Raw genomic sequence first — 20064 nt, 5'->3', positions numbered from 1 at the left:
AGCGTCCGACTTTCGCTTAGGTCATGATCTCGCGGTTCGTGGGTTCGAGCCCCGCGTCGGGCTCTGTGCTGACTGCCAGCTCAGAGCCTGGAGCCTGTTTCAGTCTGTGACTCCCACTCTCTCTGGCCCTCCTCTGCTCACGCTGTCTCTCTCTCTCCTAGAAATAAATAAATTAATTAAAAAACATTAAAAAATAAATAATTGTGTTATGAGCTCTCACTTATTGAATCATCCCCACATGTTTAGAATAAATACTACTTGTGTGTAGTTTATTATTCTTTTAATGTGGTTCTGTATTCTTTCTGCTAACCCTTTTGTTAAGTGTTGTTCAATAACATTCAGAGTGAATTTACCTGAAGTTGTAGTGTGCATGCATGTGGGTGTGTATGCACATACTACCCTTGTTGAGCTTTTCTATCAAGATCATACTAGCCTCAAATTTGAGGATACGTCCTATTAAGGTAATAAGAGATTAAGTTGACTCCCTTTTAACTAGTCTCCTTCTTCCTGACTAGTAACCGGTCTTCAGATCCTACAATTCAGTGTGAAATGGCATCGCCTGGTAAGTGATATTCTGTAAGACATTAATGTGACTGAAATCTCCCAGGTAAAAAATATAATAAAATAAAATAACTTGTTCACTGTCTCTGTTACAACGAAGTCATAATTTGTGTTTAAAATACATGTGTTTGGGCCAAGGAAAGAGACAATTTGGTTGAAAACTGGCTTTAGGTTTTTCTTCCCTGCAGAATCATATTCTTACTTACCCTCATGTGCTTCAACACTAATTCAAAAGGATGAAAGTTCTGGCCCACCATCCCACTGTTTTACCCATTTTAACTGATCTGCTCCAACAGCCTTGTATTCTTTCTTTCATCATCATTGTGAAACTCCTTCCCATAAAACTGGGTCAGAAGTAATGCCATGAGCAGACAGAAAAAGAAAATATTTTTCCCAATTTACAGCCACAACCTGGAGAAATAAAGACAATGTGAGGATAGCCGTGAGAGAGCGAACCCTTTCCCTGCTCCAGACATAGTGAGATTAGCTAACACATCCGTAGCATTTGTTATATGGTAGGCATGCTCCAAGGGCTTTAAATAACTAACTCATTGAATGCATGCAACAACCCTCCATGGTAAGTACTAATGCTATCCCTCTTGGCAGTTGAAGAGACAAAGCAGCAAGTGACCTGCCTATGGTTATTTAGCTGCCAAGAGGCAGAGCCAGGAAACAAATTCATAGAGTTGAGCTCCAGGGTCTGTGGAGTCACAGTAGGAATTAGTGAGACAGCTTCAAGAATGCGGTCCTATGAAAGTTAAAACCACACTACAATTTCAGATCTTAATTCGTTTTTCAGAAGCAGGGTCTATATTTCTCTCAGCTGTGGAAACAATCAAGTCCAGAAATCAAATTATGACATAGACTTAGGTTGGAAATAGTCAAATACAGAAAACAAAAGAAAAAAAAAGATGGGATATAAAACATAAACTTGTTTGACCTAGGTGTCAGGTTTGGGCCTAAATTGAGTTCCTGCTAGGCTTCAAGCTCATCTGGACCACTCACATTGAGGCAGAATTAGGGAACAAAAAAGCCTGCAAGAAAAGAACACATCTCAAGTGAAGAGATTATCAAGGTGCAGTTCAAGGGCAAGGGGCTGGTAGAAGAGGGGAGGTGAGGCTCTCACCAAGGCAGCTACTGAGTCCTAGGATGATGGGGCTGCTATTAGAGAGAAAAGCAATAAGCAGTTGGAAATGATGAGAGTAAATGAGGTTGCCTGTGGCTGTTGCTATAAAGCGAGAGCCTCTTTTGTATAACCCCAGTTCTCTTGATAATGGCTACCAGCAGCCATTGGGACCCTATCAGCATGGGCTAGCAGGAGCATTAATGCCTTTGACCAGATGGCAAGAACAGCATCAGCAGAATCTTTTGGCTTTCATAGGGATAGGCAATGTCATCCTAGCAAATCAGCAATAAAAGAGTTATCACAATTTAAAAACTACTGAAGATAGCTCAAATATATAAAACAAAATATTTCTGTATCTAAGTAGACAAATCTATCCAATTATTTCTTTTTCAAAAATATATCAGCTAATTTTACTCATTTACACTTCCGCATGAACTGTGGAATATACTTGTCAAATTTCTCCCAGAATTTCTTTGCCATTTTGACTCGAATTGCACTAAGTTTATAGATTAATTTATAGAGAATTTACTTCTTTAAATTATTGTTTTGTCATCTGGCACATGTATTTTTCTTTCCACCTATTTGAATCTTCAGTAAAGTTTTTTTCTTCAAGTAGACTTGTACATTTCTTGACCATTTATTTAGGGGTATTTTATAGACTGTATGCTTATTGAGTATAAATGATATGATTTGCAAATATTTTCTCCCAGTATATTGATTGTCTTATCTTTTCTTTAATGGTATCTTTTGAAGAGCAAAAGGTTTTAGCATTAATCAAGTCTAGTTTATCATTTTTTTTCTTGTGTTGACTGTGCTCTATAGCTGTATCAAAGAAAACTGCCTGAACCAAAAATGTCAAAAATGTTTTCCTATCTTTTTCCTAAAGGCTTTATGGTTTTGAGTTTTACATTTAGATCTGTCATCCATTTTGAGACATTTTTGTGCAGGCATGAGGTAAAAATATAAATTTTTATTTTTACATATGAATCTCTATTGTCCCACTCTTATTTTTAACATACTGCATGTTGCAAAACAATGTGACCTGCGTAATTTCTGTTTCTGGGAACTTAAAGAGATTTTCTTTGTGAAGTGGATATATGATAAATGTTAACTGTTTTATGGTTTTATGAAAGTAGAATGCTCTTATTTTTAAAAAATGAGAATAATCAGAGATCCTCACCCTCTTGAACTGCTGGAGTTGATAATGAACATGATGGTTTTCATGATCTGTTTTACTCAGTTTCTTTTTTTTTATATTACATACTAAATAATATCCTTTATCCTTTTTTTTTTTTAGTGTTTTATTTATTTCTAGGAGAGAGAGAGAGAGAGAGACAGCACCAGCAGGGGAGGGTCAGAGAGAGAGGGAGACACAGAATCTGAAGCAGGCTCCAGGCTCTGAGCTGGCAGTCAGCACAGAGCTGGACGCGGGGCTCGAACCCACAAACCGCGAGATCATGACCTAAGCGAAAGTCGGACGCTTAACCGACTAAGCCACCCAGGCGCCCCTATCCTTTATCCTTTTAAACCTGAGGGTTTAAAAGATGATATTAAAGAAATGAGAAGGAAAGACAGCAGTAAGTTACATCAGCAGAATTCCATCGGATATTGAGACAGATATCTGTGAATGTAGAGCTTCACATTGGCCACCACCAGCAAGTTTGAGAATTGCATGAATGAAGTCTCATTGAAATTTGGACCTAAAACAACACTTTGACTCACCAGTACCAAGTAGATATTACTAGACAGTGATACTGGACACACTAACTGGTTACGATAGCTATGTATACTTAAGCTTAAAATTAAAGTTCCTCTTTTTGCAGACCCCAATCAATAAAATGGAAATCCTTCCCATTTGGGAAGTCAGGGATATTTGGGTCTCTCAGTTTGTAGATAGCCTCTGCTTTTACAACCATGCTGTAACTTTTGAGTTACCTCAAGAGAGTATACTCTAGTGGCTATCAATAATGCAGTTCAGCAGAAATGCTCACTGCTCTGTTTGGGGGAGAAGAATCAGAGAGAACACAAGGGGCAGAAGTCCACCTGAGAAAGATGATAAAGGTCTGAGATCTCTAGGCATACAGTATCAGTTTCTTCAATGAGTATTTATCTTTTAAAAAAAATTTTTTTTTTAATTTTTGAAAGCGATAGTGCAAGTGGGGGAGGGGCAGAGAGAGAGGGAGACACAGAATCCAAAGCAGGCTCCAGGCTCTGAGCTGTCAGCACAGGGCTCAAACTCATGAACTGTAAGATCATGACCTGCGCTGAAGTTAGAGCTTAACCCACTGAACCACCCACCTCAGTAAGTATTAATCTTTTATAGCAGCAGCAGTCAAAAGGCAGGTACTGTACCAAGTACACATGATTTTGATTTTGCCACAATAAAATAGACTTGCTTTTTTGAGAGTCTCATGTGTTGACTTTGGTCTTGGAGAAAGAAAAAGTAACCTTTGGCTACTAGTGCCTTTTTGTTTGTTTGTTTGTTTGTGTCTGGAGATAACTGAGGACCTCAGATCCAAATGTGAGACCCACACTGAATGCTCAGCATAGGGAACTTGCCAGTGTGAAGATCGACAGCAACTCTGCACTGAACTCTTCCACCCAAGTCTCCAGTGGCCTTTGTGGCTCCAAATCCTAAAGATATTTTTCTGTCTTTTTCTTTTGTGACCTTTAAGCACTGCCGCCAGTCACTATGTATCTCTTAAATCTCTCCTATTTCCACTGCCAACGCCAGAACCAACCCTCTTCTATTACAGTCTCTCTCCTGGGTAACATTAGCTTTAACTGTTCTCCTTGCAATCAGTTTATCTTGTTCAATTGAGCCTACAAAGAAGCCCAGTGATCTTGTCCCTCTTTTGATTAAATGACTCCTCACGCCCCACCTGCTTGTTCTTAGAGATGAGTAGCAAATCTTTAGGGTTTAAAAAAGGACTTGCTGTGATCTGGCCTTTCTGGGCCCATGACTTGCCACTCTCCTTACTCTCTTTGCTCTGGCCAGGACTTCTTTCATGTCCTATAATGCAATGGGTCTCAATTCTGGCTTCATATTAGAATTATGTGTGGAGCTTTGAAAACAAAAACAAAAACCTATTACTAGGACCATACCTCTGGATCTGGATTCACTGGTGTGGGGTGAGTTCTAAGCATCTGGATTTTTAGAAGGTATCCAAAGATGATGTTAAGGCTCAGCCAAAGTTGAGAGCTACTTCTCTAAAGCATTAAACCCTTTCTCAACTCATGGGTATTCATTCCCTCAATTCAGATTTCTCATCTAGGGAGCTAGAGATGAAGGAAAAGGTGCAGAGGACCATCACATTATATTCTAGAGAACCAAGTCCTCTTGGTCTCTTTGACCACTGGTTAATGGTTGGAATGGAACCAAATGGTCCCCTTTGAAAATTCCCAGGATTGCTTGAGAATTACTAGAAGGGAGTTCAAATTCTCTCAGAATAATGATTATTATGATAATGCCATTTGCCCTCAGACTAAGGTGACATCGGAAACACATAATGTCTGTGATTTGAAACATCTGAGGTTAAGGAACTAGTCAAATTGACATGAGTCCAATTTTTCTGGCCAAGAATGACAACAGACCTTGAATAAAAATGTCAGTGATATAAGATATATATAAGAAGCAGATGATCAGCTTAAAGAAGAAAGCCAAAATAATAAATATGGAAGCATAAGGACCACCAGGCTGGTCCTAGAAGCTATTATTATGAAATAGATTACAAAGTACAGATTTCCAGGATTGTGACCATCTTATCATTTACTGTGGGTTTCCAGTGAAGAGCTTTGGTGATGGTCATTGAAAATGAGATGAGGGGCGCCTGGGTGGCTTAGTCGGTTAAGCATCCGACTTTCGCTTAGGTCACGATCTCGCGGTTCGTGGGTTCGAGCCCCGCGTCGGGCTCTGTGCTGACTGCCAGCTCAGAGCCTGGAGCCTGTTTCAGTCTGTGACTCCCTCTCTCTCTGACCCTCCCCTTCTCACACTGTCTCTCTCTCTGTCTCCTAGAAATAAATAAAACATTAAAAAATTTAAAAAAAAAAAAAGAAAAAGAAAATGAGATGAAAGAGAACTTATCCATGTAATAGAAGTTAAGGCCAGCATGATAATCATCACTCCCCGGAGGTGGCACTGAAAAATTTCTGGAAACAGCAGTGAGCATGTTATGTAGTCTGAATAATAACAAAGAGGCTAATTGGGGAAAGCAAGTAAAATTCCTGGCCAATTCCTATATTGTCCTAGATTGACACCACTTCAGAACCCATTTATAGATGTTAGATAATCCTATTGCTTACCGATATGCACATTGGCTTTTAGTATTACATTAATCTTAGTGGTACCTATAGCACAGGCAAAAGCATGTCGTCCACAAGAAGGAAGGGATGTGCTGTAAATCAGTTAATCAACAAAAATGTGATACCAAGGTACTAAGAGCAGAACAATAACCTGGTTGTAGTAACAAATTTGGCCATGAAAAAAAGAGAAACTGGCTAACAGATGGGAAGCAGAAGTCCATGTTATTATAGATCAACTAACTGACAGTTTATTACTGTGGAGCAAGCTCCAGGGTTGAGTGGAAATAGTGGAAACATGTTCATAGAGAAACATGTTTCTCAATCCTCTATGTACCTCAGAATCACCTGGAACCCTTGTGTGTGTGTGTGGGAGAGAGAGAGAGAGAGAGAGAGATCTTGAATACAGACCTCTTAAATCTCTGCAGGTGTGGTCCAGGAATCAAAATCAATTGTTTTGGGGTGCCTGGGTGGCTCAGTCGGTTAAGCGTCCAGCTTCGGCTCAGGTCATGATCACATGGTTCATGGGTTCAAGCCCCGCGTCGGACTCTGTGCTGACAGCTAGCTCAGAGCCTGAAGTCTGTTTCAGATTCTGTGTCTCCCTCTCTCTCTGACCCTCCCCTGCTCACACACTCTCTCTCTCAGAAACAAATAAAACATTAAAAAATTTTTTTAAACAAAAAACCCCCCAAAACCCCCAAAATCAATTGTTTTTCAGGCCCTCAGTGTATAGCCAGAGTTGAGAATCGCTGATTTCAATTTGAGGTGTTTACAAATTGATTTCCAAGGACTAACACCCAGTTAGAACTTTATGAGGAAAGTTCCCATTGAGGCAATAGTCCCAAAAGACCATGGCTTATATTGTGACAGAACATGTTGTTAGTCACTGCCCAGAGAAATTCTAGTGTATTTCTTGCCAAATTGAAAGAAAATGGTGCCAAAGACAAAAATGTCTAACTTCAAACTAGACAAATCACCATTTATAGTTCCATGCCGCAATGGGAGTTTTCTGCCATGTAGGTTTTATGTTCTCTAAGTAATGGTAACATGCAACATGCTAATAAACAACATAGCAAAGAACTATTCTCTTGAGATTGAATAAAATCATGTTTGTATTGTTAGGAATCAATGATAGATAAATATGTTAGAGAAAGTGGTTTTTTACACCACTCAGTCTGAGCATAGCCCAGAGAGGGGGTTGTTAGAAAGTGTTGCACGTGTTGTTACCCAGGGAGGTCATGGCAGTATTCTTGTGCCTAGTGGGGAAATGTCAGTTTTTAGTTCAGATCCCAAACAGGAAGTTTCTTAAATAGATTCAATGTCTGAGTGAGGTTGGTCCCTGTGGTTTTCAGATGACCATCTCCTTGCATCCTCATGTGGCAGAGAGAGAAAGCAAGCTCTTTTGCATCTCTCTTAGAAAGGTATGAATCCCATCTTGGGGTCCTACCCTCATGATTCATCTGAACCGCATTATCTCCCAAAGGCCCATTTTCAAATGCTATCACATAGGGGATTAGAGTTTCAACATATGGTTTTGGAGGGGACATAAACTTGCAGTCCATAACATGGACTTAACATTGGGTTAACTCTCCCATCCCACAAAGGTAGAACACAATCCCCACAGGGCACTCAATACTGAGTCAGAGGAGCGGCACTGAGCAGACAGGAAAGGGCTTTTGTCAGGGTGATCAGAAATCAGTGTTTGCACTGATTGCAAGTGTTTGCAAATGCTTTAGAGGATAAATACCCTTAGAAACAGCATTATTTTACAGCAGTACCCAAAAAAGAACTTTGAGTTATTTTAGAAGTACAGGCTGAGAATTTCCAGAAATAGTACTATTGGTTCTGATGCAAGAAGTGACATTGCAGGGCGCCTGGGTGGCTTAGTCGGTTAACCGTCCGACTTTCGCTTAGGTCATGATCTCGCGGTTCGTGGGTTCGAGCCCCGCGTCCGGCTCTGTGCTGACTGCCAGCTCAGAGCCTGGAGTCTGTTTCAGTCTGTGACTCCCTCTCTCTCTGACCCTCCCCTGCTCATGCTGTCTCTCTCTCTCTCCTAGAAATAAAAAAAAAAAAAACATTAAAAAAAATAAAAAAAGAAGTGACATTGCAACAGAGGCTTGTGTAAACAAGACAGGATGCACACAAGAAAAGAGATGCTTTTCCACTAGGCTTTCCTCAGGTCTCCAGTTTCTTCAGTAAAGATCTGGAAAGTCTTCATCGATCTCACTGATTATCCTTGATACATTTAAAGCACTATACATTGACCTGTACATGATTCTCACTCTACAGCATAAGACATTCTTCAATAAGTCCTGATTTAAATCATCCCACTGGTATAATTATCAAGAGACTCCACAGTGAGTAGATTGTACTTAACAGTTACAGTGTTGTAAAGAACATCCTTGACAAAATTTTGTCTGGAAATGCTACTTATAGAAGCACAATGGTGTAAAACGCCACCATTTAGGCCAAGCTGCTATCATGAGTTTAAATTACTTTGGTCTCAACACTATGAACTCTTGGACTTCTATTCCAATCCAGTTTGATCCCATTGGTCTCTGTGAAGGAGAGAACTACATGTCATGCCTCAAGGACTACCATCATGGATTCTTTTCTTTTTCCTGATACTTCCAGGAGCACAGAGCCACCAGACTATGGGACACATTCTCAGGCCTGTTATGTGATCAAGCCATGATCCTCGCCATGAACTCCAGGTACAACAAGCTATAACGCTCTCCGATTTCACTGACTGAATATCTTTAAAACACAATAGAGAAAACTCACACTTGTGAAAAACAAAAAATTACTCCAAATCCCACCATCCTAATTCAGCAGCTATTATTTCTCTCTTTCTCGTGTTCTTCTTTAATTCTTCTGTATTGCAAGGGGAAGCAGATAATCTAATTATTGTGGAAAAATAAGTAAATTTGTACAATTCAAATTTCTGTAATATTTTTCCTTTTGGCACTATGTCTTAAGTTTTTATTTTTCTGCCCAATCATATTTTCATTTTAATGGCAGTAGAATATTCCCAAATTTTTTTCTAAATTATATTTTATTTTACTAATATTGTGATAATCATCTTTGTATATAAAAGATTGTGTCTTCTCTATTATTTTGAAATAGCCTTCTGTGGGTGAGGTTACTGATTTAGATCATTGGTAACCATAAAAATGCCCTGTTCCTGGGGCGCCTGGGTGGCTTAGTCGGTTAAGCGTCCGACTTTCGCTTAGGTCATGATCTCGCGGTTGGTGGGTTCGAGCCCCGCGTCGGGCTCTGTGCTGACTGCCAGCTCAGAGCCTGGAGCCTATTTCGGAGTCTGTATCTCCCTCTCTCTCTCTGACCCTCCCCTGCTCACGCTGTCTCTCTCTCTCTCTCTCCTAGAAATAAATAAAAATATTAACAAAAAAAAACAAAAAAAAAAAAGCCCTGTTCCTGGGGATCCTAACTGGTTGACAATCCCAGCTGCGGCCTATGTGGGTCATCAGCATGACTACCCAGGCAACATGGCAGGCCAGTCAATGCGGTGGGTGACTTTGAATTGAGGAAATCCATTAACCTTGCTGAGCCCTTTTTGGAACTTGCTGTAGTCTCAGTTACTTTCTAGGCAAGCCTGCCTGCCTGCCTGCCTGCCTGCTTTCCTGCTTTCCTTCCTTCCTTCCTTCCTTCCTTCCTTCCTTCCTTCCTTCCTTCCTTCTCTTAGAAATCTCATGGATCTCTAATTCTGTTTTGGCATTTGCTTCCCCTGGACCCAAACTAATGCAGATAGGATGAAAAAAGTTTCTTAGAGCTTTTAATAAGCTTTTAATAAGGAGATTTTGCTATCCAGAAAAACCTCACTAATAATAAATGTCTCTTCAAAGCCTAGCCACAAGAAGATACAGGTACATACATACATTTTTCTACTTTACTGATTTAATAGGTTCAAAATTATACCTCATTATTATTTTGACTTATATTCCTTTCAAAAAAGCAAGACTCAATTTTTTTCTGTATGTTTATATATTTATGAATTTTCTTAGTGGGAATTTTCTCATTATCTTTGTCACTTCATTGAGATTTTAGTGGTGGTATATATTTAGTAAGCTTCTCATGGTATTTTTATGGTTTTAAATTTTTTTCTTCTTTTTTATAGTGTTAGAATTGATTTCATAGTCATAGCTGTATTTTTTCTTCATTTTTTTGTGTGACATCTAGTATAAAATTAATTCTCCATTGCACTTTAATATTATATTCACTTTCTCCTAGTTTTCTGTTATTTGATGTTTGTTGCCCTCTAGTCTATACTACATATTTTTATGTATGCACTATTTTAAAATATCTTTCCAATTCCACTACACAGACCAGAAGTCAACAAACTATGGTCCATGAGCTAAATCCTCCTGCTTTTTGCAGCCTTCTGGTGTACATTCTGAGAGAAAAGAATGTTTTTTACATTTTCAAATAGTTGGAGGGGGGTTAAAAGAAGAAGTCTATCTATTTCATAACACGTAAATGCTATATGAAATTCAAATTTCAGGGTCCATAAAGAAAGTTTTGTTGAACACAGCCATGTTTATATATTCACGTATTGTCTATGACTGCTTTCACATCACAATGGCAGAACCAAGTAGAGAGAGACCATTTTGCCTAACATACTTCTTATTTGGGCAGTCAGAAAATGTTGGCTGATTCCAATACAGATAATACTTATTTAAAATGCCTTATTTCCAAAGGCTTATTTAGCTGTGCTATTTTTTTAAAAAATTGATCTGTGTAATGGAATAGCTATGGGTTTAAGGGTCCCAAGCTGTTCTTGAGTATCTTGATGGCAGTGGTGATATATGAGCCGCCACGTGTGAGAAAATTGTATAAAACTAAATACACACATACGCACATAAGCACAAATAAAATTGGGGACATCTGAACAGACTGGTGGATTGAATCAATATCAATATTCTGATGGTAATATATTATAGTCTTTGGAGAATGTTACCATTTGGGAAAACTGAGCTGAGTGTATTAGATGTTTTTCTGTATTATTTCTTACAACCATATGTGAATCTACAAATATTTCAATAAAATTTTAATTAAAAAAAGAGTTCTAAAAGTGCATTCTGACCCAACATGAAATACTATCACAGTAATTTCATCCCACATTTGGCCTGGTAAGGGAGATGGAGTGTTTATCTAGGTATTTTCTGTTCCCATATGAAGGTATTCTCTAGAATATACATTCTCTTCCATTGTTCAGAATTTTGTGGTAGTCCCACCACTAGACTGTTTTGATTTAGTGCTATCTTGTAATAGATTTTATTATCTGATTGTGTTGGATCCTCCTCATTTTCTTGATCATTTCCAGCATTGTAACTTATGATAAACCTTTTAATTTTTTTTTCCAAATGAAAGGTAAATGTATTTTATCAACTTTTTGTGACAATGTCCTGAAATTGAAATTGCACTTTCAGAGTTTGTAAAATGATTTGAGATTAATTGACATTTATAAATGATTTTCCTATTTATAAATCTATCTTCCTAATTATTCAAGTTCTGTTTTATGTTATTACTTAAAAGTGTGTTTTTGTTTTGTTTTTTTGGGGTGACTTGGCTCAGTCAGTTAAGCATCTGACCTTGGCTCAGGTCATGATTTCATGGTTTGTAGGTTTAAGTCCCACATCAAGTTCTGTGCTGACAGCTAGGAGTCTGGAGTCTGCTTTGGATTCTGTGTCACCCTCTCTCTCTTTCCCTCCACCACTCACACTCTGTCTGTCTGTCTCTCTCTCAAAAATAAATTAACAAATTTTTAAGTTTGAGACATTTTTGACATAGATTCTGCACATTACTAGACTAGCTTCTTAGTTATACTGTATTTCAGGGTTCCCCCCCACCCCAATTTGTTTGAACAGCAATTTCTGATATACTGGGATGCATATGGGATTTTTAGGGGGGGTATATTTATCCCGTGTTTGATTGAGTTCACTGAACTATTTTTATTAGACCATGTCTTAATTTGAAATACAGCTCTAACACAACATTTTAAATAGGAAATTGAACTCTTATGTTGTTCCTGTTTTTAATAAAATCTCTTACACTATTTCTCAATTAGCAAAATGGTGGATCTTGGTTGAAATAAAACCTTTCAAGAAATTATTTTACAGATTTTTTCCTTAGAATATGATGCTGATTATTACTTTTCCAAGATTGATTCAAGCACGATTTTTAACTTAATCTAATAGGTATGTATTAATCAATAGTTTTTAAGATATTGGACCATCCTTACATTCCAATGATAAACGATGATTGGTGGCATTTTAATATTATTTTTTTTGTTTTAAAAATTATTATTCTAAAAATTAATATTTATTCTCATAAATGAAATTAGTTAATTTTTTATTTTTTTAATTCCAGTGTAGTTGACATTCAGTGTTTATTAGTTTTAGGCATACAATATAGTAAGTGATTCACCAATTTACTCAGTGTTCATTGAGATAAGTGTACTATTAATCTCCTTCACCTATTTCATCCATTCGCCTGGCCTACCTCCCCTCTGGTAACCATCTGCTACCAGAGTCTAGCTAACAATCTGTGTTTTGGTTTGCCTCTTTTTTCCCCCTTTGTACATTTGTTTGGTTTATTAAACTCCACATATGAGTGAAATCATATGACAGTTTTCTTTCTCTGATTAGCTTATTTTGCTCAGCATTATAATCCGTAGATCAATTTGTGTTGTTGAGAATGATAAGATTTCATTCTTTTCATGACTGACTAATATTGCATGGTGTATATATGTGTGTATGTGTGTATATATATATTTATACTTCTTTATCCATTCATCTATGGATGGATATTTAGGCTGCTTCCATAATTTGGCTACTGTAAACAGTGCTGCAATAAACATAAGGGTGCGTATATCCTTTTAAATTAGTGTTTTTGTATTTTTTGGGTGAATGCCCAGTAGCACAATTACTGGATTGTTAGGGGAGTTCTATTGTTAATGTTCTGAGAGACCCCATACTTTCATCCACAGTGGCTGTGCCATTTTACGTTCCCATCAACAGTGCAAGAAGATACCTTTTTCTCCATATCCTTGCCAACACCTGTTGTTTCTTGTGTTGTTGATTGTAGCCATTCTGACAGGTGGGAGGTAATATATCATTGCGGTTTTGATTTGAATTTCTCTGATGATGAGTGATGAGGAACATCTTTTCTTGTGTCTGTTGACCATCTAGATGGCCTCTGTAGAGAAATGTCTACGTATGTCTTCTGCCCATTTTTAAATTAGATTATTTGTTTTTTGGGTGTTGAGTTTCATAAATTCATTATGTATCTTGGATACTAACCCTTTATTGAACATGTCATTTGCAAGTATCTTCTCTCAATCAGTAGATTGTCTTTTAGTTTTGTTGGTTGTTTCATTTTCTGTGCAGAAGTTCTTATTTTGATGTAGTCCCAATAGTCTATTTTTGCCTTTGTTTCCTTGCCTCATGAGACCTATGTACAGATAGGTTACGGCCAAAGTCAGAAATTAGTGCCTCTGTTCTCTCGTAGGATTTTTTATGGTTTCAGGTCTCACACTTATATCCTTAATCCATTTTTACTTTATTATGTATTATGTATGAAAGTGATCAGTTTCATTTTCATGTAGCTGTCCAGTTTTCCAATACCATTTGTTGGAAAGACTGCCTTTTTCCCACTCAATATTCTTTCCTGCTTTGTCAAAGATTAATTGACCATGTAATTCTGGGTTCATTTCTGGGGTTTCTATTCTGTTCTATTGATCTATGTGTCCATTTTTGTGCCGGTAGCATAATATTTTGATTACTACAGCCTTGTAATATAAATTGAAGTCCAAAACTGCGATCCCTCCAGTTTTGTTTTTCTCTTTCAAAATTGATTTGGCCATTTGGGGTCTTTTGTGCTTCCATACAAATTTTAGGATTCTTTGTTCCAGTTCTGTAAAAAAATGTGGGTGGTACTTTGATAGGGATTGCATTAAATGTGTACTTTGCTTTGGGTAGAGACATTGTAACAGTATTTGTTCTTCTAATCCATGAGCGTGGGATGCCTTTCCATTTCTCTGTGTCATCTTCAGTTTCTTTCATTAATGCTCTATAGTTTTCAGAATACAGCTCTTTCACCTTTTGGGATAGGTTTATTCCTAGGTATCTTATAATTTTTGGTGCAATTATAAAGGGGATTGTTAATTTCTTTTTCTGATGCTTCACTACAGGTGTATAGAAATGTAAATATATTTCTGTGTATTGATTTTGTATCTTGTAACTTTACTGAATTTGTGGATCAGTTGTAGCAGTTTTTCTGGTGGAGTTTTTGGGTTTTCTCTATATCATGTCATCTGCAAATAGTGAAAAGTTCACTTCCTCATCATTTTGGATACCTTTTATTTCTTTCTGTTGTCTGACTGCTGTGGCTAAGACTTACTTCCAGTACTATCTTGAATAAACGTGGTGAAAATGGACATCCTTGTCTTCTTCCTGACCTTAAGGAAGAAGTTCTCAGTTTTTTCTCCATTAAAGATAATGTTAGCTGTGGGGTTTTTATCTATGGCCTTTATTATTTTGAGATATGTTCCCTCTAGGCCTACTTCGTTGAGGGATTTTGCATGAATGGATGTTATACTTTGTCAGATGCTTTTTCTGCATCTATTGAAACAATTATATAGTTTTCATTCTGTCTCTTATTGATGTGATGTATCATGTTGATTGATTTGCAAATATTGAACAACACTTTGCATTTAGAGAATAAATCCTGAAGATGGCAGAAAAGTAGGGAGCACCATACACTTCGCCTGCACTCATCTCTCAAACAGAGAAGGCCTGAAGTCGTAGGACACTGAGCCATAGGAGTTTGGGAAGAGAAAGAGACAGAGTACACTGGGAAGGAAACCTCATAAGTGCGTGAGTGCGAACTAGGGAAGATAAAAGCAGTACGGGACCCAGAGATATGGAGGGAGGGGAGGGAACACGGCTTGCATGCAGCTGCTGTGAGTGATAAACTGGCGAGTGGTGGTGAGCTGCCATGAGTCCAGGGGAAAGGAAAGAAAAGCTGAGATTGCTCATAGAACTGTCCCTGGAGAACAGAAATAACCTCGGCTTGGAAAGACAGTGTTTTTTAGCTCTGGCTGAGGTGCTGACTTTAAACTAGGTGCCCTGGTCCCAGAAGGCGCCAGGAAAAACTGAACTGCTGTGCACCTGGCAACACCCATGGCAGCGGCGGCCCGCTGAATCGGCACCAACGCCTGCGGAGGTGATCCCAGCGCCGGGTGAAGTGGCAGTGACGCGCACGACATTGGCCCGCTGAAGCAGTGCTGGCGGTGGCCCGGTGAAGCGGCAACTGCGTGAGCAAAAAGCTGCCTGCTGAAGCAGTGGCGGGCAGTAAAGCAGTTGCGGAGGGGTGAGGCAACGCGGACTCTGCAGACCTGGAGTTGCTACAAAGCACTGGGGTTGTATTGCTGCTTGACCCCTGCGGGTCTGAGGCTGCGACACTTCCCCCATCCTCCACTCAACCCCCAGCAACAGGAAGCAGCGACCAGCTGAACTGTTAAGGGTGGTATAACAAAGCCTCTCAGGGGAAATCAGACTAGATAGTTTCTCTGGATAACACTACCGTCTTACTCTTACCTCTCCAACCATATTCCACCCTTCAGCCATTTGAAAAAAGCTTCTTATCCCTTCTGCTTATTCATTCTATTTCCAATTGTGTCTCATCTCCGCCCTATGATCTCTCTATCTCTATGCTCTTCAACCAGCACTGCATACACCCGGCTATTTAATTGTAGCTGGGAAATCTGGTTATGTGCTTTAAACCGATCTTTGTCTATCAGTTTTCTTCTTTCTTCCTTTTCTTTTCTTCTTCTTCACTTTTTTATGTTTTTTTATTTTCTATCATTCACCTTCCCTCCTCCATCTTTTCTCATTACTTCTTAGTTTTTCCTCTCAATTAGCATGATTGTTGGATTTGTGTGTGCGTTTGTGTCCCTCTGTTCCCTGTGTGTTGTCTGTATGTTTTCTTCTCCAGGGCTACCTCAAGAAACAAGCAAAAGTACACATGGTGGAGAGAGTCCCAAATACCACTATGAGTAGGAAAATAAAATAACCAAGGTCTCAACAAGAGAGACCAAGAGATACCATTCAAAGAACACTTTCTGAAAGGATAGGCCCTGGACAGTCAAAGAGTCTTCTTGGGTACAGCAGCACTCACAGGTGCAGAGGCATAACAAGTCTTTAAAACTAGCAAGAGACAGAAAGCTAACCAAAATGATGAAACGAAAGAGCACTCCTCCAAAGAAATTACAAGAATTGACAGCTAATGAACTACTCAAAACAGATATAAGCAGTATAACTGAACAAGTTATACTGAAATAGTGGGGGAGAGGGAGAGAGGCAAACCATGATAGACTCTTGAATACTGAGAACAAACTGATGACTGATGGGTGTGGGGGATGGGGGGAGATGGGCATGGAGGAGGGCACTTGTGGGGATGAGCACTGGGTGTTATGTGGAAACCAACTTGACAATAAATCATTTGTAAAAAAATAATAAAAATAAATTAAAGAGAATAAATCCTACTTGATTGTGATAAATGATAGTTTTAACATACTGCTGGATTCCATTTGCTAGTATTTTTGAGGATTTTTGGATATGCTCATCAGAGATATTGGCCAGTAGATCTCTCTCTTTCTCTCTCTGGTGTCTTTATCTGTTTTTGTATCAGGATGATGCTGGCTTCATATAATGAACTTTTTCATTTTCATAGAATGAAATTTTTCACTTCATAGAATGAAATTTTCCTTCCTCTTCTATTTTTTTTGATATGTTTGAGAAGAATAGTTATTAACTCTTCTTTAAATGTTTGTTAGAATACACCTGTGAACCTATGTGGTCCTGAGCTTTTGTTCTTTGGGAGGTTTTTTTATTCCTAATTCAATTTCATTGGTAATTAGTCTGTTGAAATTTTCTGTTTCATCTTGCTTCAGTTTTTGGTAGGTTTCATGTTTCTAGGAATTATTCATTTCTTCTAGGTTGTCCAATTTGTTGGCATATAATAGTTCATAATATTCTCTTATAAGTGTGTTTCTGTAGTGATGATTGTTATATCTCCTGTCTCAATTGTGATTTTATTTTTTTATTTTTTTTTTCCTTGATAAGTCTAGCTAGAGGCTTCTCAATTTTATTGATTTTATCCAAGAATCAGCTCCTAGTTTCATTAATCTGTTCTATTGTGTTTTTACTTTCTATTTCTAATCGTTTTTATTTCTTTTACATTTTTTTAACATTTTATTTATTTTTGAGAGGCACAGAGTGACAAAGAACGAGCAGGAGAGAGGCAGAGAGAGAGGGAGATACAGAATCCAAATCAGGCTCCAGGCTCTGAGCTGTCAGCCCAGAGCCCAATTTGGGGCTCGAACCTACAGAAGGACTGTGAGATCATGACCTGAGCTGTAGTCAGATGCTTAACTGTCTGAGCCACTCAGGCGCCCAATTTTATTTCCTTTCTCCTGCTGGTTTTAGGTTTTATTTCTCATTCTTTTTCTAGCTCCTTTAGATGTATTACGTAGTTTGAGATTTCTTTTCCTTCCTGTATTGCTTTAAACGTCCCTCTTAGAACTGCTTTTGCTCCATCTAACAAATTTTAGACCATTATGTTTTCACTTTCATTTCTCTTGATGCAATTTTTTATTTTTTCTTTGACTTCTTGGTTGACCCATTCATTGTTTAGTAGCATGTTTTTAAACCTCCAGTTACTGATGCTCTTTCCAGATATTTTCTTGTGGTTGATTTCTAGTTTCGTGTGTGATGGTCAGAAAAAACTGCATGGTAAGACTTCAGTTTTTTTGAATTTGTTGAGATTTGTTTTGTGGCCTATTTTGCTATCTATTCTGGAAAATGTTCCATGTGCACTTAAAAAGAAGGTGTATTCTGCTGTTTTAGGATGGAGTGCTCTGAATGTATCTGTTAAATTTATCTGACCCAGTGTGTCATTCAAAGCCACTGCTTCCTTGTCTATTTTATGTTTGGATATCTGTCCATTAATGTAAGTTGGGTGTTAAAGTCCTTTACTGTTATTGTATTAGTATCAACTAATTCCTTTATGTTTGCTATTATTTTATGTGTTTGAGTGCTTTCATATTGGGTGCATAAATATTTATAATTGTTATATCTTCTTGTTGGATTGTCCCTTTTCTTATTATATAATGCCCTTATTTGTCTCTTGTTACAGTCTATTTTAGAGTTCAGTTTGTCTACGGATGGCTTGGTGGCTCAGTCAGTTAACTGCCTGACTTCAGCTCAGGTCATGATTTCATGGTCTGTGAGTTCGAGCCCTGCATGGGGCTCTGTGCTGACAGCTCAGAGTCTGCTTTGGATTCTGTGTCCTTCCTCTCTCTCTCTCTGATCCTCCCCACTTGTGCGCTGTCTTACTCTGTCTCTCAAAAATAAATAACAGGTGGAACTTGAGGGTGTTATGCTGGGCAAAATAAGTCAGGCAGAGAAGGAAAGATACCATATGTTTGCACATATAGGTGGATTAGGAGGAATTTAACGGAGGACCATGGGGGAGAAGAAGAGGAAAAATAGTTGGGGAGAGGAAGGGAGGCAAACCATGAGAGACTCTTGAATGCCGAGAACAAACTGAGGGCTGATGGGTGTGGGGGAGAGGGGAAGGGAGCTGATGGGCATGGAGGAGGGCATTTGTGGGGATAAGCACTGGGTGTTATATGGAAACCAACTTGACAACAAACTTTTATTTTATTTTTTTTTTAATTTTTATTTATTTCTAGGATAGAGAGAGACAGCATGAGCAGGGAAGGGTCAGAGAGAGAGGGAGATACAGACTCCGAAATAGGCTCTAGGCTCTGAGCTGGCAGTCAGCACAGAGCCCAACGCAGGGGTCGAACCCACGAACCGCGAGATCATGACCTAAGTGAAAGTCGGACGCTTAACCGACTAAGCCACCCAGGCGCCCCGACAACAAACTTTTAAAAAAATAAATGTTAAAAAAAGTTAAAGTCTAGTTTATCTAATATGAGTTTTTCTACTTTCTTTTGACATCCATTTGCATGATATTTTTTCCATTCCTCGTTTTCAATCTGCAGGTGTCTTGACATGAATCTCCTATAAGCAGCATATATATATATGGGTCTTGTTTTTTAATCCATTATTTCACCTTACATCTTTTATTTGGTCCATTTACATTCAAAGTAGCAGGTATATATTTTTGCCATTTTATTACTTGTTTTGTGGTTGATTTTGTAGTCCTTCTCTGATTCTCTATTCTCATGTTCTTTTCTCTCACAGTTTGTTGGCTTTCTTTAGTGACGTACTTAGATTCTTTACTCTTTATTTTTTGCATATCTATTATTGGTTTTTGATTTGTGGTTACCATCAACTTTATATAGAACATCTTCTGCATGTAGAAGTCTATACTAAGTTAATGGTTGCTTAAATTTGAACCCATTCTTTACTCCTCTCCCTGCCACATTTTTGGTATGTGGTATCATACACTACACCCTTTTATTTTGTGAGTCCCTTGATTGATTTTTACAGATATACTTATTTTTACTGATTTGAACTTTCTACTTTTCTTAATCTTACTTATGGTCTTTCTTTATACTCAAAGAGTCCCCTTTAACATTTCCTGTAGGTAACATATCCTGTTGGCCAAGTATTACTTGGTACATAAAGATTCATATATGTTATATCTTCATATATACCTCTATAATTTAACAATATGAATAAATTTTATTTGTTTCTGTTATACCCATGTAATAGCTTTCCTCTTTTTTTGACTAATGTAGCCTTTCTTAATATTTAGTTCCTGCTTCCTCTTTTTTTCTTTTTTAAAATCTTTAAATTTGCCAGGAAGAATCATTATACTTATTATTTCCTCCTTTCCTCATTTTATAATTAGTCATTTTGCTTATATCCTTTATTTCTTTGATTACATTTTAATCGTTTTTAAAATCTTGTTACATACTTAGTTTGTAATTTTCCTCTAATTTTAATGAGAAAATTCCAATAGTATTCAGGTATTTTTAAGTATTTTGAATTTTCTCATTTCAAAAATAGATTTCTGATTGTGAT

At 38.0% G+C, this 20064-nt stretch overlaps 1 protein-coding gene across 1 annotated transcript in view; it reads left to right on the top strand.

The window, feature by feature from the left end:
- The window catches only part of MROH9 (maestro heat like repeat family member 9), a 105989-nt gene that overhangs the window by 2193 nt on the left and 83732 nt on the right, over window positions 1-20064 (top strand). The window contains exons 2-3 of the mRNA XM_039221684.1: window positions 516-562; window positions 8621-8700. Of these exons, the coding sequence (XP_039077615.1) occupies window positions 8678-8700 (23 nt within the window). The 5' untranslated portion in view covers window positions 516-562; window positions 8621-8677. The remainder of the gene's footprint in view (window positions 1-515; window positions 563-8620; window positions 8701-20064) is intronic.

Source organism: Hyaena hyaena, unplaced genomic scaffold (assembly GCF_003009895.1).
Source record: "Hyaena hyaena isolate Hyena2069 unplaced genomic scaffold, ASM300989v1 scaffold_1006, whole genome shotgun sequence".
Lineage (NCBI taxonomy): Eukaryota > Metazoa > Chordata > Mammalia > Carnivora > Hyaenidae > Hyaena > Hyaena hyaena.
Note: the sequence above shows the minus strand (reverse complement) of the source record. Positions and strands in the feature narration are given on the sequence as shown.